The sequence below is a fragment of the Musca domestica genome, unplaced genomic scaffold, assembly GCF_030504385.1.
Source record: "Musca domestica strain aabys unplaced genomic scaffold, Musca_domestica.polishedcontigs.V.1.1 42, whole genome shotgun sequence".
NCBI classification, from domain to species: Eukaryota; Metazoa; Arthropoda; class Insecta; order Diptera; family Muscidae; genus Musca; species Musca domestica.
Window position 1 is genome coordinate 1,719,668 of NW_026712329.1, and position 26,640 is coordinate 1,746,307.

The 26,640-nt window shown below is 35.2% G+C and overlaps 1 protein-coding gene across 5 annotated transcripts in view; it reads right to left on the reverse strand.

Annotated features, from left to right (window-relative positions):
• The window catches only part of LOC101900139 (cytotoxic granule associated RNA binding protein TIA1), a 279,044-nt gene that overhangs the window by 88,875 nt on the left and 163,529 nt on the right, over positions 1–26,640 (reverse strand). For all 5 annotated transcript variants that reach the window (XM_059127140.1, XM_059127137.1, XM_005180325.4 and 2 more), the window contains one exon: positions 20,987–21,074. In XM_059127140.1, the coding sequence (XP_058983123.1) occupies positions 20,987–21,074 (88 nt within the window). The remainder of the gene's footprint in view (positions 1–20,986; positions 21,075–26,640) is intronic.

Consider the following 26,640-nt stretch of genomic DNA (forward strand, 5'->3'; position numbering starts at 1 on the left):
TTGGCCTATAGACACTGTTTTGCTAAATACCAAGAACGAAAACTTATTCATTACAAATTAAAAACGGATACGACAAACGTAAAAATAAGGAATTGATATTTTCTTACTTAAATTGAGTAATATATTGGAATTAAAAGGTATCAGAAAGTTTTGCCGACAGCTGTATACCCTCATGATTTGCACCGATTCATAAGCCAAAAGTATAAAAACAGCATTGAGATAACCGGTTTCGAGATAATTAAAAATGTAGCTAACATTATAAAAATGCCGAATGAAGATGTATACAAAGATATATATCTGCACAGGCAATTTTTATAACCTACACCACATAATGGTAAGGGTATTATATCTTTGTGCATTTGTTTGTAACATGGAGAAGAAAGCGAGATAGACCCATAGTTACTTTTGAGGATCTTATTAGAATCATTTTCTGAGTCGAATTATGCATTTCAATCCGTCCGTTTTTGTAAACAAAATGCAAGTCGAACTTATCATCCAATTGACATGAAATTTTCCAAAAAAAAAATATTTGTTTAGCCCAAGGGAATTGAAATTGCTGAAAATCGGTCTCATATTTATCTTCAACCGATACAGCTCAAAAATAAGTGTCTGAAATTTTATCGAGATAGGGTCAGATTTTTATATATTGATACATCTTCATCCGATATCAGGTTTATTGTGCACCAAATGGACGGAATTTTGGCAATTCCCACTGAATTCATAACAGAAACTTCAATTCATCCTAGTACTTCAAATTTGGTGAAAATCAGTTCCGATATAGCTATAGCTCTCATATATAGGGTGAGATAAAAAAACTGCTTTGTTTTAATTGGTCACCTTTGGCACGAATTATGGCCTTCAAACGGTCAATAAGACCGTCACACGCCGCCCGAATGTTGCTTTGCGTTATTGTGGCCCATTCCCAGCGAAATGCTTTCTTGAGGCGATCGACACTTTGGTATTTTTTAGTGCCAACCTTGCTTTCCAAAATACTCCAGACACAATAGTCCAACGTATTGGTATTCGGACATTTTGGTGGCAATTGTGCACTGGAAATGAAGCGAAGAACCTCATTTTGTAACCATTCTTGGGTGGCGCGTGCTGAGTGCGATGGTGCTGAGTCCTGTTGGAATGTACAAGGTCTGCGGCCAAAATATTTACGTGTCCAAGGCTTTAATGCACCCTCCAGAATGTTTTCGCGATCATATTCGGATATTCACCTTTAACAGGGTCGTACCAAGTCAAAATTTTCCACAAATTTATAAAATTCTACTAAAGGTGCTAAAATACATCAAAAGTCTAAATCTTACGTAGGCGCTAGGAGTTATAAGTATTTAAAAACACATTTTAGGATTGAGGTACTTCTGCGTGTAAGCTTATGCAAAATTCTGCAACAAAACATCATTTGAAAAAAAAAAAAACGACATTGAAGACAAAAACATTCTTCATAAAATCACTGTGAGTCGCTAAAAAATTCCCAGAAAACACAGCTTTTAGTACCTTATTGCTTACCAACCAACTGCTATGTACTTCTTAAATTCGCTTCTCTATCATTTTTGGAATATTGCTATTTGCCCTTTGAATTACGTGTTTGTTTTCATTTAGCGTTGTCTAAGTTCGTACTGTTTTTTGAAGGGTTATTGACCAAAATTTCAGTCTATCCCATATTAATCTCCAATCCAGGATTGCCTCTCTACTTTAACTTTTATACTATTTATACGTTTGCCAAGTTCGCCTTGGTAACTTCAAAGTTTACATATTTATGTATCAACCCTTTGGGCCTTAAAAGGTGAAAGACATTTTTGCATTTTTAGGCGGAAATTTAGATTTTATTCTATTTTCACCCTTCAATAAAAATTGTTCTATATCTTTTAATTTCTTAGAAATCTCTTCATGTAAGTATTTAAAAATCGTTTTAGGAAAGGACTTTCAGCCTCGCTCAAATTATACAAAATTATTCTGTTAACCACTTATTTGCAGTTATATCTTCCTGTCAATGGAGATGGATGGAAAAATTCATTAGTGGCATTTTTTGCACATAATTATCGATTCCAAGCAATTTCAATTCCCTTTCCCCGCAGTACTGTCAAACGAGATAAGCACTGTAAAATAAATAATTGTATCACAATATATATATTTTATAATATTTCAAATATTTGCCCTGCCAAGGGCTAGTGTTGGTCATATCATCTTACTCGCTGTTTAAACAGCTTGTCATTGTAAATATACATGCAAGGGGGAAATTTTTGAAAAAATGTCATAGTATGACATTAACGACCATTACACAAAGAAATTGTTTATTACAAAATATGCCCACCCTCTCTCGCGCTGCAAATAGGTATTTCATTTCACACAACAAAATATATAGTATCCTGTAAAAGATATGTTTTCAAATAAACTTTTGAAATATTTTTCTTTAGATTTTTGGTTTGCATTGTTTTGTTCTGTTCTGTTGGCGCGCAGCTGTTCTTTTGTTGTCCCTTCTGGGGTCCGTCTTGTGCTATCATAATTTATTTAAATTAAGCTGTAGATTATAATTCTTAAACAAAATATCTTTATTATGAACTTTTTTTTCGGCCACTGCCACCGAACCACTGAAATGTAAATATTATGAAAAAGAAGCAGCAGCAGTGCCAGAAGAAAATGAAATTCTTTAAAATATTTATGTAAATTTTTAATATTTTTACGGTGCCGTTTGAATGTTGTGCTGGCTGGCTGGCAAGGTAATGGGGGAGGAGTTGAATTTCCAAAGGAAATCAACAGTAAAATGTCTTAACTAGACTTCAAATACGCCCACTGCATTTGCAGTCGTGTGAAACCTTGTGGCTTGTTATAACATTGTCCCAAGTTAGAAATAAAAAGTCTGATTCCCAGCACAAAACTAAGCAGCAAAAGAAAAAAAAACATTGAAAAAATAAAATGTACACCCCCAATCTCAATCCATCTGATTGGGGTTGAGATTGTGAAAACAAAACAAAAAAAACCCAAGCCATGCCAAAGAAGCACAAAAACAACACCAAAGAAAAATAAAAAGCATGGCCCACCACAATGAATGAAATGAAAACATCCGAATAGGAACTGAACAGCAAAAAAAAACAAAAAAAATATTAAACACACACTCACACAGCCACACACAAATCGTAAAGTCTTTATGCCACCTGTTCTAATTTAAAATTCATGTTCTACTTTACTCATAGGCTGCTGTCAAAAGGAATTTTTTACATTTTTACTAACCTCAAACAGGCCAGTGAATAGAACCGAAATGCCATGGCAGGAAGGTGGGCAGGCAAAGGGACCAGGGGGAGGGGTGGTTGTTTAAAAAGAGGACGAGAAAGAGAATACGCAACAAAGATTTACATATTTACCAAAGTATAACGACGCAAACGACACAGGCACGTTGGTAAATTCGACACTGGTACTAAACTAACTGACTGCCCGCCTGACTGACTGCCTGAATGAATGACTGACTGCATCAAACAAAACAAAAAATTTAAATAAATTTTAAAATTAGAAATCTGACCTTGTTGAACATTTTATTTGAAAAGTTTTTGCGCTATTCTCATTTATCCAGCTAACTGCACAATGGGTTGTTAAACAAAATATGTATAAAAAAATAACAGGCCCACTAAGGATACGTTAGAGAACTACCCTTAGCAAATAAACGTTTATATTGGGAATTCGTGTAAAATTAATCCTAAAAACTAGGATCGTTATTGATTTGATTTCCAGTAAATTTAAAGGAGGTATTTCCTATGGGAAGCCTGTTATGAATTTATAATTTATTATTATTTATAAAAATCGGGTACTATATCTGAACAAAACTTGGCTGACTTTATTCAAGGCGAAACTTGAGCATAGCGTTCTTGGGTTGATATTTGATCGGATTGGGTACCATTCATTTGGTACCCAATCCGCGCACCACCGAAAGGGTATTACTCTGTCATTCTGGCTCTTTTTAAGTTGAGTGGCCGATAATTTTTTTACTAAGGGGCTTCGGATGGTTGTTCCATAGGAGCTTCGGCTCATAGCTCAAACATTGGCAGTGGATTAGAGGCAGTCACAAATCGTGGTGCTAGCATGAATTGTTTCCTATCCACTGTGAATTGCCGAACTCGAACTAGCCCCCCAACCCGCCTTCGAAGACCTGGACATCAACATCCCAATCACCTGCATCGTAAATTCAGGTTGTTAACCATTCGTCTGCCCGATGACAATTCACTGAAGTTTGTGATTACCTCTAAATCGGCAACATCCCAAACGCCGGCATCACAAAGAGCACAAACCTCGATTTGGCTTATAACCTTCAAACCGTCGGCAACCGACGACAATAAGATCCCGATTACCATCAAATCGTCAACATACCGAACACCAACATCGCAATTCCTTATTGCATACCGTGGATACCCGACGACCATAAGTTCTCGATCACCTACAAGTCGTCACCATCCCGAACGCCAGCATCAACCCACCATAAACATCGTAATTCCTGATCTTCCTAATATATCAACATATCCCGGTGGTCAACGAGTCGTTACAGGGCTACAACTGATAAAGTACCTCCTGAAAGTTTTCGACTCACACAAGACCTCTTCAATATTTTTGTCTGACAGGAAACTCTCCATTGGTCTTATATGTGACACAAATAAGTATAGATACTACTAATGGAAAATTTGCTAGACATTTGAAATCGTCGACAACCATAAATTCTCAATCATCTACAAATCGTCAGTGTCACCCCAGCATATACATCGTAATTCCTGATCTTCCTAACGTATCAACATCCCAGGATCACCCACCACTACCTTCGAATCGTTCCCCATATTTCACCTAACATCATAGTTTCCGATCGTCAACGAGTCGTTACAAGGCTACGACTGATTAAGTACCTCCTGAAAGTCTTCAACTGACAAAAGACCTCTTCAATATTTATACCCTACACCACATATTCGACAACAATAATATTTCGTACCAGTTATCAGATACAGCCCAGAAATACCTCTGCCAATTTTTTTCGAGATCGGATCAGATTTTGATATAGTTTCCTTTATCCGTTATCAGGTTTATTGTGCACCAAATGGCTAATATCAGTCCAAGGGAACTGAATCATGACAATTCCGACTGAATTCATCCTAGAAAAAAGCCTTCAAATTTGGTTTAAAACGGTTTAGATATAGCTACAGCTCCCATATATATGTTTCTTCGGATTTTGGGGTCTTAAGTTCCTCACATACGTAATGTGCACTGCACAACAATGTTTTTTGGTACCAGATATCAGATACAGCTCAGAAATAAGTGCCTAAAATGTTATCAAGATCGGTTCAGACTTGGATATAGGTCCCATATATATCCTCAACCGATGCCATGGTAATTGTGATACATTGACCAAATTCAGTCTAGAAGCAAGCTATAGGTAAGATATAGCTGTAGTTCCCATATTTCATCCGATTTGTTGTTTATTTCCCTCAAATTCGTAATATGCATTCAACAACAATGATATTTGGTACCAGATATGTTATAGAGCTCACATATATATCCTTAACCCGATTTCAGGTTTATTGTGCAAATAATGTCTAATATGAGCCCAAATGGAGTGAATTTCGAGACGTACGTTTCCATTTTGTGCAACTCGGCACCGATATATATTTTTTTAATATAATCCTTCTCGAAGTGATATCATGCACTCTATAGCAAACTATAACTGCTCTAAAGCCAAATGTTGATAGGAGGTATATACTTGAAATAAATTCTTTTGTTACAGGAGCTCTACTAAATATGCATATACTCAGCCCCGCTAGACTTTTGACTTCTCCTTACTGGTGTTATCTGACAGAAGACTCTCCATGGTTCTTATATGTGACACAAATAATTATAGAGATGATCAACTAATGGAAAATTTTGCTAGAAGTTCTTCTACTGATGAAAGATCTTCTACTGGCGGAAGATAGAATAGAAAGACTTCTACTGATAGAATTCCTTATACAGGTTTTCCATTGCTTAAATACCTTCTACAGGCATACTGCTAATAGAATGCCTTCTAGGAGTCTTACAGTGATAGAAGACCTTTGAAATCCCTTCTACTGAAAAAAGGCCTTCCACGGGTCTAACATGCGACAGAAATCATTATAAAAGTAGTCTCCTGATAGAAATCTTTGGAAAAGTTTCTATAGACAGAAGAATTTGCCAAGGTTTTTCTACCGATGTAATTCCCCACAAGGTTATTTTACTAATAGAAGTCCATTCAAAGGTCTTCTCTTGAAAGAATTTCTTTCAAAGGTCTTTTATTAATAGAAGTCCTTAAAAATGGACTACTATACACATAGAAAGACTTCCAAAAGCTTTCTTTTGAATCGAATGTCAATTGTCCGTCTCCCACTGTGCCTATTTTGCATAGATTTTCCATTTTGTTTGGCCTCGTAATTTTCGTGCTTATTTTCACTTCAGTTTCAATTTACACTCAAATCTTACAAATGCTTAACAACAACTCATGGAGAAAGACGATTTCGAATAACGAAGGAGGGAGTGGGGGGCAAAGAGCATAAAAATAAACCTAAAAGAACATTAACCACAAGTATACTTTAAGCAGAAAGATTTTACGAATTTCTGAATTTCTATAGTAAGACTTTGCTCTTCATCTGCTGAGTTTTTTTGGTCTGCTTCTTCTTCTATTTTTGTTAAGCTTATTGCTATGACGAACGCCAAGTGGAATGTAGATTTTGGTCGCAGATTTTATTTTTTCTTGTTGCTCCAACTTCCCTCCCTATTTGTGAAAATAAAATATTCACACGCGCCTTAATTTTTTTTGGGGTGGGGGGTGGTTAGAGGGTATTGAAATATAAATCAGAGCTGTCAAGTATACATTTCCTGTACAAAGAAAAAATATATTAATTAGAATGCTAACTAGAAGGAGGTTTCTAGGGGAATGGATGAAAGGTCGTAAGAATACTAAAAGGCCAAACTGCGATCATTTTGTGTCTTAAAATTTTTATCTGTAGATGATTGACCTTTTTTTAGAAGAAATGGGTTTTAGGTTTTAAAATTATTTGATATATCTTGAACATATATCTCTAATAGTTAATTTCAAGGCTCGGGGTAAAGCTATTGAAATTCCAAAAAGTGCAAGAACTTAGGCCGTAACAGAAAGAAAATAGCCTCAAAAGAGCTAAAGAGTTGCTGCGCTTGGCCGAAAGTGAAAAACTGCCGCATTTGGCTTTCTCCGATGAGAAAACATTCGTTGTCCAGCAAACAAACAAACAAAATGATCGTATGTACTTGGCAGAGAGGTCAGCTGAAAATGTGCACCTTCGTTTGACCACCAGAACTCAAATTCCGGCCATGGTGATTGTGTGGGCCGCCATTACAGGCGATAGTCGCTCTCCACTTGTATTAATAGACCGTGGTATCAGAATAAATGCCGAATATTATTACGAAAATATTCTGGAGGGTGTACTAAAGCCTTGGCACGCAAACGTTTTGACCACAGATCTTGGACATTCCAACAGGACTCAGAACTCGCCAGCCAAGAATGGTTACAAAATGAGGTTCCTTGCTTCATTTCCAGCGCACAATGGGCTCATTTCCGGCACACAATGGCCACCAAAATCTATGGATACCAGCAAGAAAGCAAGGTTGGCACAACAAAATATTAAAGTGTCGATCACCTCATCAAACGTTTCGCCGGGAATGGGCCAAAATACCGCAGAGCAACATTCAGGCAGCGTGTGACGGTTTCATTGGCCGTTTGAAGGCCATAATTCGTTCCAAAGATGATCAATTCGGACAAATCTAAACATATTCTAAAATTTGATGCTATTTCCGAAATTCTTGTTCTTTAATTTAAATTAATTTAAAAGAAAAATGTAAAAATTATGGCGTTTTACTTTGTTTCAGCTGTTTTTATCTCACCCTGTATATATCTAATACAGGAAGAAGAAAACTACAGTCATTAAATTTTTCTACAAAGATTACAATTTAGCATAACAGCTCAACAGCTCAACAGCTCCAAACGCAATACTTCAATTGAAGTCCATCCCTACATGTAGAGAGTTCTGCGTTCTGTAGTCATTTCTGCCAAAACTCACAGTTTGTCTGGAACCCAAGAATGGTAGGTATTTAGGTTGATTACAAAAAAAAAAAAAAAAAAAAAAAAAATCAAGTGAAATCCCGCATCTATAATTCGCTCTGAATATTATCCTGAATTAGGAATATACTATTTTCTTTTACAGAAAAATAGCAAACCAGCTCAACCCGCTAAAACATTAAATACAGCAACCACAATGACAATTTCCACAAATTGATGTAACCAACTTTGGCTAATATCCGTGAAAAGAGGCTAAAGCTAAGAGCAGTTGAAAAACGAGAATACAACATTTCTTTGAACATTAAAATAAATGCTAAAACATTCCCACTGCCAGCACATCACATTCAATCTCAGTAAGAGATATACAAATGAAATTCTTCCGAACAAGCCAGCAAGAAGAATAACATCTTCATCAACTTTACAGTTGACAGAAAAAGAAAAAAAAAAACGAAAACCTGTTTAGAATACAAATTCCAAAATCTAGGTATGTAGGTGTCTTAACAAATTCTCAAAGTACATATTAAATTGAATTGTACTTTTCTTTAAAGTTGGATAGAGCAACTTAACGGAAAATGATTTTGGGAAAAGAAAAATAAAATGCTTTAATTGAGAAATAAAGGATTTTAAAACATTTGAAGAAACTAAATGTAGGGAATATTAAGAAAATATATACAGAGTTGAAGTGTTTATCGGAAATATTTTTAGGTCCTGGTATGTTTTGTATTTGACGATGACGTCTTTACAAAAATACTGCACCATTCTAGTTCCTGTAGTTAGTACCTATATGAAACTGGTCAAAAAAATGTCTCCATCTGTAAATAAGATTATTCAAGTTGTGAGCAATCGAAAATGGCTTGTGCGGGAACATAGGAGAATCCTAGATATTTCTTCCCCATAAAACTGTCGAGGTTTGTTTTTCTATAAATTAACACTGTTAACTTTTGATAGTCTTAAAACCTCCATGCAAACAAAAAAAAAAAAAAAAAAAAAAAAACAGTAAAAAAAGTCCTAAAGTCGGGCGGGGCCAACTTTATGATACCCTACACCACTTTGCTAATTTACTAGAGCTCCACATAACAATTAAAAGTTTTTATTGGAGAATTCAATCATACACCCTATGATTATAATTATAATTTAAAATTCAAAGGTCTAAATATACCGAAGCATTTGTATCTTTTAAATTCGGACTTGTATTGCGCATTTGGTGCACAATTAATTTGAAATCGGATAAAGATATATATGGGAGCTATATCCAAATCGGAACCGATCTCGATAAATTTTAGCAAAGGTATTTCTGAGCTGTATTTGATATATTTCCCTGAATATCGTTGTTACGGAGTGCATATTACGGCTCTGGGTAACATATACAACAAATCGGATGAACAATATATATGGGAGCTATAGCTATATCTGAACCGATCTTCACTAAATTTGGCATACTACCTTCTAGACTCAATTCGGTCGTATGTGCCAAATTTCATCCAATTTGGGCAAATATTAGACGTTTGGTGCACAATCAATGGTAAATCGGACGAAGTTATGTATGGGAGCTATATCCACATCTGAACCGATCTCGATAAAATTTAGCAAATGTATTTCTGATCTGTATTTAATATATATTTCCCCAAATATTGTTGTTACAGAGTGCATATCACGGCTGCGGAGGACAAAAATAACAAATCGAATGAATAATATATATGGGAGCTATAGCTATATCTGAACCGATTTCGATCAAATTTGGCATACTTATTTTCAGGTCCAATCTGATCGTACGTGCAAAATTCCATACTATTCTGACAGATATTACACGTTTGGTGCACAATAAAAGGCAAATCGGACGAAGATATATATGGGAGCTATATCTAAATTTTGACCGATTATCTCCAATTTCAATAGGGTTCGTCCTTGGGCCAAGCAAATAATTTGTGCAAAATTTCATCTGGATAGGGCAATAAATGCGAACTGTACTTTGTTTACAAAAATACATGGACAGACGGACAGACGGACAGACGGACGGACGGACATGCATAAATCGACTCAGAAAGTGATTCTATGCAGATCATCAAAAAGAACTATAGGTCTATCTCGTTTCCTTTTGCCTGTTACAAACAAACGCACAAAGACATAATACCCTGACCACCTTGTAGTGTAGGGTATAAAAACGTTCTTAACTGTTCCCAAATATTACCCAATAATTCCGCAAATTGTTTTAAAGAGTCTAACTCTCTTAAGAATTATTGTCAATATGGTGCGATTATAGACACTTGAGTTAGATTTAGATTTTTAACACGTATTTCATTGCAATTGTTTTGTATTTCGAGAACACAAAGAGTATGCTCTTTTCAAATCGATACAGATTGTATCTGGATATTTTGTGTGTTTCACAATGTTTTTGACGAGATAAGTTCTATATGGGGTTTTAAGATGGTTTATGATGGTGGCGTAAGAAAAAAATTGACCAATCGAACTTATGTGTCTCCTCATCTATTTAATTCGGAATTACGTATTGTAATAACCTCCACATATCTGTGGCCAGTTATTTAAGGTATTACTCATACTTTCTAGGCCAAGTATTTTAGTTGGCTTCAAAGAACCACCACTCATCCTCAACCAAAATTTTTTTTTCACTGCAAATTCCTGATCATTAAGCTCGTCTCGAAAGAGAAATCAAACACATTAATCATAAAACATATGATCTTCGCCTTAACATGGCAAAACTCAAAAATTCAGCCGAGCCTGGCTGTGGGATTTGAACTGCGGACCTCGGTGTGCAGCAACTAGAAGTTGCCGTCTCTACGTTCAGAGCCATTAACCCGTCTTCCTAAAGCAGCACTAAAACAAGTGTATGCATTGGAAGCAATGTAGTTGTTGTGGACAAAAAATCCATCACTACAAAAACAAAACTTTGCTGTGAAAAAGATCTGCCAATAGAACTTGAGTCGAACCTGGACCTAGTGTATAACTCGCATATGCTAATTTGCAATAAGTTCGAAATATATACTACTTTCCAGAGAACGGAAAGCCATCATCCACACCAAATATGCCTGATGAGCCGCTTAACCAACGGCGAAACGCGTCGCATAGTGGTGAGTGTGTGATAGTGTCTATCTGGCTTTCCTTTTCACTGCAAATTCCTGATCATTAAGCTCGTCTCGAAAGAGAAATCAAACAAAAATAAAAAAATTGGAGAGCACTCAGTAGGAAAATTTGGCTGGGGACTTCAAATACATTTGTTCTAGAGTTATATGTTAGTAATTATGAAACTTGAACCTGCATCGAAATTGTGTAGCTTGACGTGTTCTACATATTAAGACCGTAACATACCAAATTACTACAACTTCCGGTGGAGAATGCTGCAAGAGTCTACAAATGCTCAAAATAGGTCAGTCCATCTATATGAGGCCTTTTTCTAAACGAAGACCATTATGGAAACCCGAATTACAATTTTCAATACCAATCATTCTACACATAATTTAAAAATTGTGCAGTAATTTGAAATATCTGCTTGAAAAACTGACATACATTATTGCTTGGATTTCTTTATTTTTTATTGAATTGAGTAGTGAAACGGTACGAAAAGCACTACAAATTAAATACTTTGTATTGGACAAATAGAATGAATTTTGGAATTAGCCTCACTGATGGAGTGCAGAATAGATGTACCAATGAGTTTAAGGAAATTCGCACTAAAAAGGTTGGAAAATTACTATAAATTGAATGCATTTTATTAGACAAATGGAACGAGCGAATTTTCGAATGAAAGTCATTAAGGGAGTGCGGGATAGATGTAGCAAAGGATTTTTGAAAATTAGAAATTTAAAGTTACGAAAAGTACAAAACTTCCAAAATTATACCAGTGAGCGGATAGAGTTAAAAAATTAAACTTTGGTATAAGCATCATATTTAAGAAGTAAGTTTGATATATGAAGGTGGTTAGAGAAATGAGTACTGAATGTGCGAACTGTACTAAATGGAAGTTAATTTGGAACAGTTTGATATAGGGTGAATGGATGAATCTTTAGTTTTGTATTGAGGTTCCTGCTGGTGGTAAGTTTGTGAAAAGGAGGTGGTGTTGGAGGTGGTGTTGGTAGTACTCTAATTTGTATTGGGTGAAGTTATAAAGGTAAAATTGTGAAATTTGATATTTAGATTACTAATGGTATATGTGTCTGAGATTTGGCGTTGATTTGGATAGTCGTCCTATATTTGTACGAAAAGTACTAAATGGTACTAAATTTGATATTCGGTGATGAGATATAACTGGAATCCTCAAATTTGATATTGAAGTCTCTGTTGGTATCTGGAATTTAGATATGGGGGTGGTTTTGGAAATGTGTACCATGCTAAAAGTACTAAACAGTACTTAATTTAATATTAGGTGAAGGAATATAGCTAGAATACTGAAATTTGATATATACATGGTGAGATGAAAAAACTTCAACCAACTTCAGACTGCTGTCATTTATAAGCCACTCATCCGACAGCTGTTAAAATTATTTCAGTAACAGCTCACATTATATTGTTTAAAAGCGTACAAATCGTTTTGGTGAGAATTTTCCAGAAAAAAAAGTTATTCGTGAGGGAATTCAAGCCTAACATATCGCAATATTCCATTCGGCAAATATTGACAAATGAGCTCGGGGTAAAGCCTTTGAAATTCCAAAAAGTGCAAGAACTTACACCGCAACAGAAAGAAAATAGACTCAAAAGAGCTAAAGAGTTGCTTCGCTTGGCCGAAAGTGATAAACTGCAGAATTTGGTTTTCTCCGATGAGAAAACATTCGTTGTTAGCAGTTTGTAGCAAAAAAATAATCGTGTTTACTTGCAAAAGACGGCAGCTGAAAATGTGCACCTTCGGTTGACCACCAGAACTCAAGCGCAGGCCATGGTGATGGTGTGGCCGCAATAACTGCCGATTATCGCTCTCCGCTCGTATTAATGTAAAAATTATGGAAAGCAAGGTTGGCACTAAAAAATACCAAAGTGTCGATCACCTCAAGCAAGCGCTTCACCGGGAACGGGCCAAAATACCGCAGAGCAACATTCGGCCATCGTGTCACGGTTTCATTGGCCTTATTAAGGCCATTCATTTATGCCAAAAGTGACCAATTCGAACCAATCTAAACTTATTCTAAAATATGATGCTACTTCCGACATTTTTTTTTTCATTCAAAAAAGATTTAAAAAAAAAAATAAAAATTATGGCGTTTGACGTTGTTGCAGTTTTTTTTATCTCATCCTGTACAAATCACTATTTTCAAAAGGGCTTGTCCTTGGTTTCAAAGTTTTCTCTCAATTGCACATTAAATGTGACCTCTAATCTTCTCCTTGTATTTAGGAGGTAGTTGTAATTTTACAGAGCTAGGAGCTTGAACGATGCAAGGTTTTAAGAGATTTGATTTGGTTGTTGTAACAACTTCTACTGCTCCTACTCTTGTATTTGTTCTGAATCATCTGTTAAAGGTGATACTGATTATACTACGCTCGACAGTTAAAATGGCGATTAGATAGAAGTTTTTCTAGCATTTTGGCAATATTTTTAATCGACTTCGATGTAATAGTATATATATTACATAAGAAACCATCTACAAAATGACATTAAGATGGCTTTATCGAAAATAATCAATAACGCATCATGGTAAGTGAATTTTCCATATTATTTATCTCGTAGAGAGAAAAACATATCTCTCCAATTTTAATTAAAGGAACAGGAAGAGTCTTAACTTGAGGATATATTCAGAAATAATTATCTTTATTATCAAAAACACTCTTGTTAATATCCTTTCAAAAATATCTTTGAAGTTCACATAAAAATTCTAAGAGTTACTAAAAATGACATATGCAACATTTAATAAAACTATTAAATCTGACATGACTCCCCCTACTTCCACCTCAATTCAGTCCTATATTTATAATAAGTCATAAGTATAATTTTTCAAGATTTTTCCCCATTCTCCGAAAACAAAAATAATTTTTTAAATGTCATAACATTTAAATTTTACAAAAGTATTCAACCACATAGCAACAACAAGCTTAATGTGTCAAATTTGTTATGAAATATTCATAAGGACTTTACATCTGTTTCAGTCGCATCGCCTTCTTGTTCTTCTTCTTTCTCTTCTCATTATTGTTGTGGTTGTTGTTAGTCTTCGATGATATACGAGTATATGACAGCTGATGATGTATTTCATTCGGTATGTTTATACCACCACTGCCTATTACGTAGATTGTTATCTAAAGACTTTGTGTGGCATTCGAGTGTCATGAGGCGGAAATGCGCTAAATTATACTTCCAGACAGCAAAATGCTAAGACGATTTTCAATGAGATTTTCACAGTAACATTTTCTAGTTTCAACATGGAATTAAGTTGTCGTTAGCAATGAATTACAGTGACTTAAGATATAAACATCGGTCGGGCGGGCAGTAATGTATATAAGAAAAAAAAAATATGGAAGAACAATAACAAATTTTTGTGAAATAATCGGGAAGGGATACCGCTTTTACTTTTAATTCTCATTAAATTCTTGAGTGAAAATGAGAAACGGTGAAATTATGCTATAATTATTCTCATTAATTTCCGGGTTTGAGGCAGGAATTGTTTCAAATTTGGTATTTGACGTTTGTGGTGGCTATTACAGCCTATGACAGAGAATTGTCTGTGCAGGTCCACGTCTTCGTATAGCCCTCATATAACGGTACCTCCCGATATTTGGTATATTGGCATTATTCACCGGAATTGTTTTAAATTTGGTATTTGAAGTTCGTAATAGATACTACAGTCTATGACAGAAAATTGTCTTAGACTGTAGTTCCACGTCTTCGTATAGCCCCCATATAACGGTATCTCCCAATATTCGGTATTTTTGTTGATTTATCTACATTATCCACCGGAATTGTTTCATATTTGGTATTTGAAATTCTTAATAGATACTACAGCCTATGACAGAAAATTGTCTGTGGATGTCCACGTCTTGGTATAGCCCTCATATAACAGTGCCTCCCAATATTTGGTATTTTGATGATTTTAGCGACATTTTTCACAGGTTTTTTTTTAAGTTTTGCATTGAATTTTCTAATGGTTTATGACAAAATCTGCCTATACACATCCACGTCGCCGTATAGACCCTAATATAACGGCTAAATTCGATATTTTTAAGATTTTAACAAATTTTTTAACGGATTTTATTTTTTTATTTGTCAAATTCGTTCTTAATGGTGGAGGGTATTCAAGGTTCAGCCCGTTCGAACTTACAGCTTTTTTTTAAGTGTTTTATGATTTCAAATTCCAACTAATTTTGTTTTCAAATTTCCGCTATGGAAACTGGCTTGAATAAAAAATTTCTAATAATATGCATTCTAAATTTGGCTCGATGTCAAAAATTGAGTGTCAGTTCCAGTTCTGTTTGCTACATCTTCTTATTAACTTAATAAAAATTCTTAAAATTCTTTATACAGTCGCACAAAAAAGTACCCTTTAATATGAACTTCCATGCTTTAAAAATACAATTTCCATCCTCGCATAACTTGAACAATTTAATTTTATTTTCGCTTTCTTAATAGATAACACGTTTGAACTAAATTGAATATTCTGTTGTCAAGGCAGCAAACTTTTTTCTAACGAAAGTATTATATTTCCCAAAAAACAATAAACATTTCAATACGAATATTTTTCTGATTAAAATTTGAAAGTGATAAAATCTGAAACATGTCTTCCATTGATGATGCTGTGATAACGACAAAGTCGTTGGAAAACGGGGCAAAAGGAAGCGATAAAAATTCTAGCAATTTTACATGTGAATAGATTTTCCTAATCAACAAAACAATATTCAAATGAAATGTTAAGATTTTATGTTCATATGTACGAACATATATAAGACTTGTATGCTCGTTGGATTGCTATATGAAAGAGGGTTGTGAAAAAATGAAAGGGTTGGAAAAGAGCCCCGAGAGATGGCCTTTGCATAAAGTGGAAATGATAGCAGATAACAATATGGTGTAATGTTGCAACTTAGCAACGAACGATGAATATACGTTGGCAGAGAACATTTTTGGTGAAAATTTGATTTCTGATATCATTGACATTTAACCAAAAGGACTGATATGATTTCATTTAAATTTACCACTCTGAAAATAGGTCATTGTCGGTGGGACTATTGCCGAAGATTGTAAGGAAGAGCGATAGCCTCAGAAAAGTTTTTGAGCTTTTTTGCGGATTAGATAGTTTTTAGTTAGTAGATGAAAACCCCAAAATTGTTAATTGGAATGGAATCCAAATTTTCAGTGTTTTGATGATATCTGTCACAATTTTCACAGGAAAAATTTCAAATTTAAAATTTGTGGTGGAGGGTATTCCAAGTTCGGCTGGACCGAACTTAATCATACTAATTTCGCAAATTTTGGTAATATCAACAAAGGCCTACGTTTTGGTATAACCTCATATGAAGTTTTCCCATGATTTCAGCATAGATTAGTCATCGCAGAACATTTACAGGGTAAGATGAAAAACTGCAACCAACTTCAGACTGCTGTCATTTCTAAGCCACTCGTCCGACATCTGTTAAAATTATTCCAGCTCATTATAATAGAATTTTGGTGAGAATTTTCCAGAAAAAAAGTTATTCAAGCGTTATATTCTGATTTATTTATATTTGGCTGGAAACCCGGAAGTGGCTATCGTTAGAGCACTCCAGCATTTAAATGTGAATAAATTTTTTATGTCTCGTACCATCGCTCGTCACCGTGATACGGGTAGCGTAGCCCGACGTCAAGGCAGTGGACGGAAGAAAACATCAACATCTGCTGGTTCGAAGAGTAAAGAAGCGACTTGATCGTCGGAGTGACCGAAAAATGGCTCGCGAGCTGAACATATCCCAATATTCCATTCAGCAAAAATTTAAAAATGAGCTCGGGGAAGAGCCATTAAAATTCCAAAAAGTGCAAGAACTTACACCATTACAGAAAGCAAATAGACTCTAAAGAGCTAAAGAGTTGCTTTTCTTGGCCTAGAGTGGTGAACTGCCGAATTTGGTTTTCTCCGATAAGGAAACATTCGTTTCTAAACAAACAAAATGATCGCATTTACTTGCCAAAGAGGTCAGCTGAAAATGTTCACCTTCGGTTGGCCACCAGAACTCGAGCGCCGGCTATGGTGATGGTGATGGTTCGGGCCGCCATAACAGCCGATGGTAGCTCTCCGCTCGCATTAATCGACCGTGGCATCACAATAAATACCGAATATTATCGCGAATATATTTTGGAGGGTGTATTAAAGTCTTGGGCACGCAAACATTTTGGCCGCAGACCTTGGACATTCCAAGAGGACTCAGCACCATTGCACTCAGCACGCGCCACCCAAGAATGGTTACAAAATTAATTTCCTCGCTTTATTTCCAGCGCACAATGGCGACCAAAACCTCCAGATACCAATCCGTTGGACTATTGTGTCTAGAGTATTTTTGAAAGCAAGGTTAGCACTAAAAAATACGAAAGTGTCGATCACCTCAAGGAAGCGCTCGCCGGGAATAGGCCAAAATACCGCAGAGCAATATTCGGGCAGCGTGTGACGATTTCATTGGCCGTTTGAAGGCCACAATTCGTGCCAAAGGTAACCAATTCGAACAAATCAAAACTTATTCTAAAATTTGATGCTATTTCCGACAGTTTTTGGTTGCATTCAATAAAATTAAAAAAATATATATATAACAAGTTAAAAAGCAGTAAGTTCGGCCGGGCCGAACTTTTAATACCCTCCACCATTTGCAAAGAATTTGGAAATTTTCAAAAAATAAAATCCTTAAAAAATTCTGTTAAAATTTTAAAAATACCGAATATAGCCGTTATTTTGGCGTCTATACGACGTGGACATACATAGGCATTGTTTGTCATAAGCCATTACCATATTCAAATTCGAAACTTGAAAAAAACGGAGGTGCCGTTAAATTGGAGCTGTGCGAAGACCTGGACCAGCATAGACAATTTTCTGTCTCAGACTGTAGTTCCCACAACGAACTTCAAATACCAATTTTAAAACAATTCCGGTGAATAATGTCGCTAAAATCATCAAAATACCGAATATCGGGAGGTACCGTTATATGGGGGCTATACGAAGACGTGGACCTGCACAGATATTTTTCCGTCTTAGGGTGTAGTATCCATTTTGAACTTCAAATACCAAATTTGAAACAATTCGCGTGAATAATGTCGCTAAAATCATCAAAATACCGAATATAGGGAGGTACCGTGATATGGGGGCTATATGAAAACGTGGACCTACATGGCCCATTTACGAACTTAACCTGCCTACTGGAAAAATAAACATGTGTGCAAAATTTTAGCCACCTATCTCAATTCATTCGAAAGATAGCGTGATTACAACAGACAGACAGACGGACAGACATACAGACAGACAGACAGACAGACGGACAGACAGACAGACAGACAGACGGACATCGCTAAATCGACTTAGAATTTTACGCTGATCAAGAATATATATACTTTGTTGGGTCTGATATGAGTATTTCGAGGAGTTACAAACGGAATGACAAAGTTAATATACCCTCCATAGTATGGTGGAGGGTATAAAAATTATGGCGTTTGACTTTGTTCAATTTTTTTTTGTATCTAACCCTATAGGCCAACGTTTTGGTATAACTTCATATGAAATTTTCCACTGGTCTTAGCCACATTTCTGATGGATTCCACCGCGCTACGATTAAGAGATATAAAGCTGGTAAACAGTAAGAAATTCGGCCAGGCCAAACTTCTTGTGCTCTGCATTCTATATCTTCTTCTATTCAATACACACCCAAAAAAGATTGGAAAACAGAACAAATTTATTATCTGATTTAAATTAAATTGCTCACAATTCATTTTTAGACCAAAGGACGAAACTCTATTGAAATTGGGAAATCGTTCCAAATGTTGATATAGCTCCCATATACGTTTGTCTTCGTTCGATTTCCGACATTTTTTGGGTGATATACCAGATACCAGCTCAGAAAGACCTCTGCCAAATTTTACCTGATTTTGATGTAGCTTAGAAACCGATATCTTCATCCGATTTCACCGTTATTGTACACCAAATATGTAACATCAGTGGAAATTGCGTGGTTTTTATATATATTTAACCTATTTTTCCATTTAGTGAAACTCGGTTCCCATATATCTATAGCTCCGATATATATTTTTTAATGAAATCCTTCTCGTGAAAATGATTTTGTCAAATTTGAGACGTCCCATATATTAGTTCCCTTTGATTTCAAGTTATGATCCATAACTTTTGTTTGTTTTCTGGCGTCTTAGGTTTGTTCGTTGCGCGTGCCCATCTTTTGCCACAGTTACTCATTAATTGGTATTATAAAAGTAAGTTCTTGTGCCTTATAAATGTTTTAGGAATATCACATTATTAATTAGCTTACTGTTATTGTAAGCTGTTGTAATTACTATTAATGCTAAAAGTGCCACATACCCCTATTAAAATTCTGCTGGGTAGGACTATTGAAATCAAATACGTTTTGCAAAGATATGCTCTACACATTAAGATTTCAATGTATCAAAGTTCATCCACTTTCGGTGGAAATCGGGTAGGACTTTTAAATACTCAAAACAAACCGCATTTACACTATGGAGAGTTGTCGAAATGTGGTCTGATTTGAATCTTTTCTATCAGTATCCATGAGAATTAAAAATTCTAGCAAATATGTCTGAGAAGAGTATTCGGAACCTTAAAAATAATATAATTTAGAAATGACCAACCAATACAGGGCCTACTCTGGAGTTTTCTTGCCAGGAAAGTTTGTACACATAAAGAATCCGAAGTGTCAAATTGTGTAATCCTTGGTTGGTGGTATCAGATATGTTTTTTTTTATAAAGTTTTATGTTCCTTCCAAAATGTTTAATATAAAAGGCCCCAATAGCCAACCAACCACCAGCCTTCTGTTTCAAAAAATTCTCTGATGATATCTTCGAGTTTAAGACATTTCTATCTAGGCCATGTGTATGTAAATCAAAAAGTATACATGTGTACGTGAGTGGGTGTGTGTGTGTTAATGTTTTTAGGTTGCCGTTGTATCTTTATAAGGATTGTTGTATTATGTTACATCTTCTTCAAAGTTTTCATCATTTCGGTTGCTGGCATTTGCGGTGGTGTTAACGAAGGTGTTGATTATGATAATGCTGGCAACTGAATTGTCTGTCTGTCTGTCTGCCATCCTGCCTGCCTGCCAGTCATCAATGGTGTCTCTATTCACGCTTTATTTATTTTCATCATTTGAATTAAATACATGGAAGGCTGTTTTCACAGGATGCCGCTTGTGGAATATTTTATATGTATGTTAAGATGAATGTATGTTTGTATGTCTGTTTGCCCCTAATGGTTTCCTCTGATGTAAAAGGGCGATTGTCAGACTGGGTGAGTGTGAATGTGTGTGTGTGTTGTTTTTAGAAGAACTTTAATTTGTTGAGTATAGAAGGGTTTTTGCAAAACTCTGATTCGATTTCCTTTGCTTTTACAAAAGTTTAATGTGAACGAGAGAAAAGAGAAAAAGAATTGTTCCCTTAGGTCTATTAGAGGAAAATGTAAAATCTATCCTTGCCCTCAACAGATATTACCGGAAGGATGAATGTTTCTGTTGTGTATTACCGTTACAGGTAGGGTTAGGAACGTACTTCAATGGACGGAAATTTTTGATATTCAAAGGAAATAAATCTTAATTGAGAAAGGGAGTGATAAATGGATGGTATTCTTAAATAATTTGCTGCAATATTAGCTGCCGTGGTGGGATGCGATATTTATTGGACGAGTTGTACTTAATATTCATATTTTTATAATTTCTATTTATGCATATATGTCCATTTTTTTATTTCTTATCTATTTAATAATCAACTTAATTGTTTATAGAATACTTACGATATTTCTCCAAATGGTGTAAATGCTTCACGCAGCTGTTGAGTTTCAATTTCTGAACTTAGATCACCCACAAAAATATGAAATTGTTCTGAAAATAGAAATAGTAAACGAAAATATGATTAAAGATATGCCAGACATATTTAGATAAGAAGATTTTTATCATGAAGCAAATATAGTTATACATTTTTCTCATTAGGACAAACTTTAATAATAATTTGTTGTTGTGTACTCTTTGGTATATTGTTATTCAAAAAGAACTGAAATACGCATTTGCTGTGCCACAAAGAGATAAAACAACAAAGACACGAGTGAGATACATACATACAACAAAATATATATGAAAACGAAAATATAATTAATACGACTTATGTGAATAAATAAATCCATGTAATATAATGCATAAAAATAGTAAAAGAGAAACCATTAAATCTTGTGCAGTAGATACAAATTGTTGAATATAAGGATGATTCACACAATAAACTTATGTGGCTATATTTTTGCAAGGAGGTTTTTTTGGGAGGTGCTTTGTATAAAGAATTGGTCTTCAGTATATTAAGGACAATTACGGCTTTTTCTTATTGAGCCTACGATATCTAGGTTTTGAAACTGCGTTCTCAGCTTTTCCATTTCTATATATGTGGAAAAAATAAGGTGCTCAAGTTATGTAACAAGCTATTTAAAGTCTCCTCATGGCTAGTCTTCGTTAGTTAGTCTTTAATATTTCGGTCGATGCTCATCTAATTAAACAGGAACCTGTTATTCTTCCAGCATTACTAGTAATGACAACTGCACACACTCTACATTAGCAGTAGGCCAAAAATAACGGCAACTACTTAGGCTCTGTATTACCAGGCTAGAAATAATCCATTGCTCCTATAAAATATGCAAGGCAAATAACTTACTCTTATCACACCAAGAAATGAGTAGAGGTGGTGTAGAGTGAGGACTAAACGACCTAAGGTCCATGTTTCAGATCGCCGTGTCAGCATAAAAATATAAAAAAGTAAAAAAAAACAATAGGTTCGGCCGGACCGAAGTTTTAATACCCTCCAACATAAAAAAAAAATTCAAATAAATCCGTCGAAAAGTACCTCTTAAATCAAAAACGTTACATGAGGGCTATACGAAGACGTGGACCTGCATAAGTATTTTTATACCCTCCACCATAGTATGGAGGATATTATAAGTTTGTCATTCCGTTTTTAACACCTCAAAATATACATTTAAGACCCCACAAAGTATATATATTCTTGATTAGCATAAAATTCTATGTCGACTTAAAATTCTACGGCGATGCCCGTCCGTCTATCCACTCTAAGTTCCGAACGAATTGAAGTAAATTGATAAAATTTTACTTAAATCTATGCTATGTCTGCAGCACTTTTGGTATTGAAAATGGACCATGTAGGTCCACGTTTTGGTATAGCCCTCATATAACTGTACCTCCCGATATTCGGTATTTTGATGATTTTAGCGACATTATTCGCCGGAATTGTTTCAAAATTGTTATTTGATGTTCGAAATGGATACTAGAGCCATGACAGAAAATTGTCTGTGCAGGTCCCGATATTCGGTATTTTGACGATTTTAGCGACATTATTTACCGGAATTGTTTCAATTTTGGTATTTGAAGTTCGTAATGGATACCGTAGCCTCAGGCAGAAACTTGTCTGTGCAGGTCCACATTTTGGTATAGCCCCCATATAATAATACCTTCTAATATTGATGTTTGAAGCTACACTATTCACTGATTTTTTCTAGTTTCGCATTTCAATATTGTAATGGCTTATGACAAAATTTGCCTATGCAGGTCCACGATGTAGTTTAGACCCTAATACGACGGCTAAATTTGGTATTTTTAAGATTTCAACAGAATTTTTAACGGATTTTATTTTTGTTTTGAAAATTGCCAAATTAGTTCCAAATGGTGAAGGGTATTCAAAGTTCGGCCCGGCCGAACTTAAAGCTTTTTTACATGTTTTTTTTTTGTCATAGACTGCACTACCGTTTCCAAACTTAATAATACTAAATTGAAACAATTTCGGTGAATAATGTCGCTAAAATCATCAAAATGCCTAATATAAGGACATACCGCTAAATTGAGCACTATACCAAAACGTACATAGCGCATTTAAAGCACTAAAAGTCCTGCAGACTTTTAGACACACATGTGAGAAAAATTTTCTATTCTCTTTCATTGCATTCGGAAGCTAGAGTGATTTCCATAGACGGACTGACATCATCATAGAATTTTGTGCTGATCACCCTCTACCATAGTATGGATATGGTGGAGGATATACAAAAGGGATAACCACGAAACGTGGAATAACCGGTCACAAATATTGCTCAACCTACAAAAGGGCGGCCCTTGAAAGTGAAACTCCATTTATGGGAGCTATACCATTATTGAATAATTTTAGAGGTGAATCTTATTAAACCTGACGTAATTAAAAATGTAGACCGAAATCTTTAAAATAATGAAAATTAGAAGGCATATATGGAATATTATTAAAAGGAGTAAATCTTATAGAAGCCGAAATGTTAATTTACAGGCGATTTATATGGATTTGCTGGGCAGACACTACCGAAAAAATGGACCGATATTATCGATTAAAAAAAAAAAAACAGGTGGTGGGTATATGCCCAAAATTAAACTATATAGTGAGGAAATCGAAACGGCGGTTTGATACAATACATTAAACGTTTTTCAGGAAAAAAAAATACATAATTCTTTAAACATTTTTATTTTTAATAATAAATTCATATTACTATTATTAAAAAGCTGTACGCTTATTTCCATTTATTTAATAAAAAAATAACAGTAATGGAATAGGCTATCACAGATTATTCCCGCTGATTATATTCTTATTATACATTTTACCTCCAATTAATTTAATTATATCATAATTATGATATTTCACTTAAAATGTAATTACCATAACAAGTATTACCTTATTTCTTGGAAATATCAACAAATGTTACCTCGGAACTCTTCAAAATGAACATATACACACACGCACATATGAAAATATATAATAATGTCAAGTGTGTCGATACGTACATATATTTTATGAATTTTTATTTATATTATGTATAATCGGTACAAAAGGGAAAAACACAAAAAATAATAGGTACAACAGCAAAATTACCGCATTTTTTCCCCCCCACCCCTGTTTTAATTATTAATTACAACGGTAGACATGTGTCTTCGACATGTTTGTATGTAACTCAATATGTACTTGTGTACGTAGTAGTTAAGTGTAATGCCGTTTTTTTTTTTGGCGAATACTTTCATTATAATTATATGAACATCTCTTAATCGAAAGCAATGTGTGTGAGTGTGTGTTCATATGAGTGGTTGGTTATATTCATTAATGCATATTCATTTAGTTGTTTGTATAAAGCCAAGAAATACATACATATGTATGCATGATAATGTGTTTGTTTGCCAACCATTCAATTTACATTTATTAAGCTACATCTTTGTCTATATTTATGTCGCGACGAAGACGATGTCGACTACGACGACGACGAGAACAGAAACAGCAAAGACGTCAATATATTAATTCCTGTTTGTTTTACAAATTTCTTCCCATTCATATTCGTAACGTCCAACAGTACATACACCCTCACAAATTAAAGAAGTTATAAGACACATGCACATAACTTCTTACATACATCCATATGTATGAACTACGAGTAAAAGTATTTCTGCTGAAGACAAAAAATATCGAATGGAAGAAAAAATATTATTGCTGATGTTGATGTTGCTTGCTTTCTGCTCAAATCCTTAGCCTTAAATAATTAGCACTACTCTGCCAAGGATGTTTTTTCCTTCCTATTCCCTTTGGAGAAACTTTAATCTTCACGTACAGGGTGTCAATTAAGGGTTGATTATATTTTCAATTATTTCCATGGCATAAATGTAATTTTCATTAGTTGTAGAACAATAGGAGGAGGATTTGATGTTTTTTTTAGTATGTAGTATATGAATTAGTTAAAAGAAAAAATATATATATTACCATAATTAACGGTGGGATGTATCCTTTTTTGGATGAGACAAAATTCCAGTAAATTTTAGAAAATTATGCAAATTAACTTGTCTTAGGGTACAAAGGCATTTCTTATTGCTTTGAGTGTTTTTCTGCGTTATCAGATTTAATTGCTTACACTTGCCATAACAGAAACCAGAAGGAGTTAAATAAATAGAAAACTTGTATCTGTTTCTAACTAATAATAGGTCTTCTATATAAAGCTGTAGGTATTTTGTCTTCTATATACAAGACCTCTGGAAGGTCTGCTATTTTATGAAGGCCTCAAAGTGCAAAAATTAAATCATGGCACCATTAACTACTTACAAAATAACATCTTAACCCCTTATCTTGCTATGGATGTGCTATAGGAAGTAAAATGCCACAAAGAATTATTAAATAAGTTAAGAGAGTTTTATTTTCAGAACTATTGAGTTATATAGGGTGAGATGATAAAACAGCAACCAACTTCAGACTGCTATCATTTCTAAATAACTCGTCCGACAGCTGTTAAAATCATTCCAGTGACAGCTCATTATATTGTTTACAAGCTTACTAAAGCATTTTGGTGAACACTTTCCATAAAAAAAGTTATTCGTGATGGAATTCAAGCGTGATAGTTCTATTTCTTTATATTTGGCTGGAAAACGACAAGTGGCTATCGTTAGAGCACTCTACCATTTAAATGTGAATAAATCTTTTCCGTCTCGTAACATCGCTCGTTACCCTGATACTGTTAGCGTAGCCCAACGTCAAGGAAGTGGACGGAAGAAAACAGCAACTACAGCAGAAATGGTTCAAAAAGTAAGGAAGCGACTTGATCGAAACCCGCATCGCAGTGGCCGAAAATGGACTCGTGAGCTTAACATATCGACATTTTCCATTCGTCAAATATTGAAAAATGAGCTCGGAGTAAAGCCGTTGAAATTCCAAATAGTGCAAGAACTTACACCACAACAGAAAGAAAATAGACTAGAGCTAAAGAGTTGCTTCGCTTGGCCGAAAGTGAACTGGTGAACTGCCGAATTTGGTTTTCTCCGATGAGGATAGATTCGTTGTCCAGCAGTTTGTAAACAAAAAAAAAAAAATGATCGTGTTTACTTGCCAAAGAGGTCAGCTGCAAATGTGCACCTTCGGTTGGCCACCATAACTCAAGTGACGGCCATGGTGATGGTGTGGACCGCCGTAACAGCCGATGGTCGCTCTCCGCTCGTATTAAACGACCGTGGTAACAGAATAAATGGCGAATACTATCGCGAAAATATTCTGGATGGTGTATTAAAGCCATGGGCATGCTAACATTTTGGCCGCAGACATTGGATATTCCAAAGGGACTCAGCACAATCGCACTCAGTACGCGCCACCCAAAAATGGATACAAAATGAGGTTTCTAGCTTCGTTTCCAACGCACAATGGCCACCAAAATCTCCGGATACCAATCCGTTGGTCTATTGTGTCTGAAGTATCTTGGGAAGCAAGATTGGCACTAAAAATACCAAAGTGTCGATCACCTCAAGCAAGCGCTTCGCCAGGAATGGGCCAAAATACCACAGAGCAACATTCAGGCAGCGTGTGACGGATTCATTGGCCGTCTGTAGGCCATAATTCGTGCCAAAGGTGACC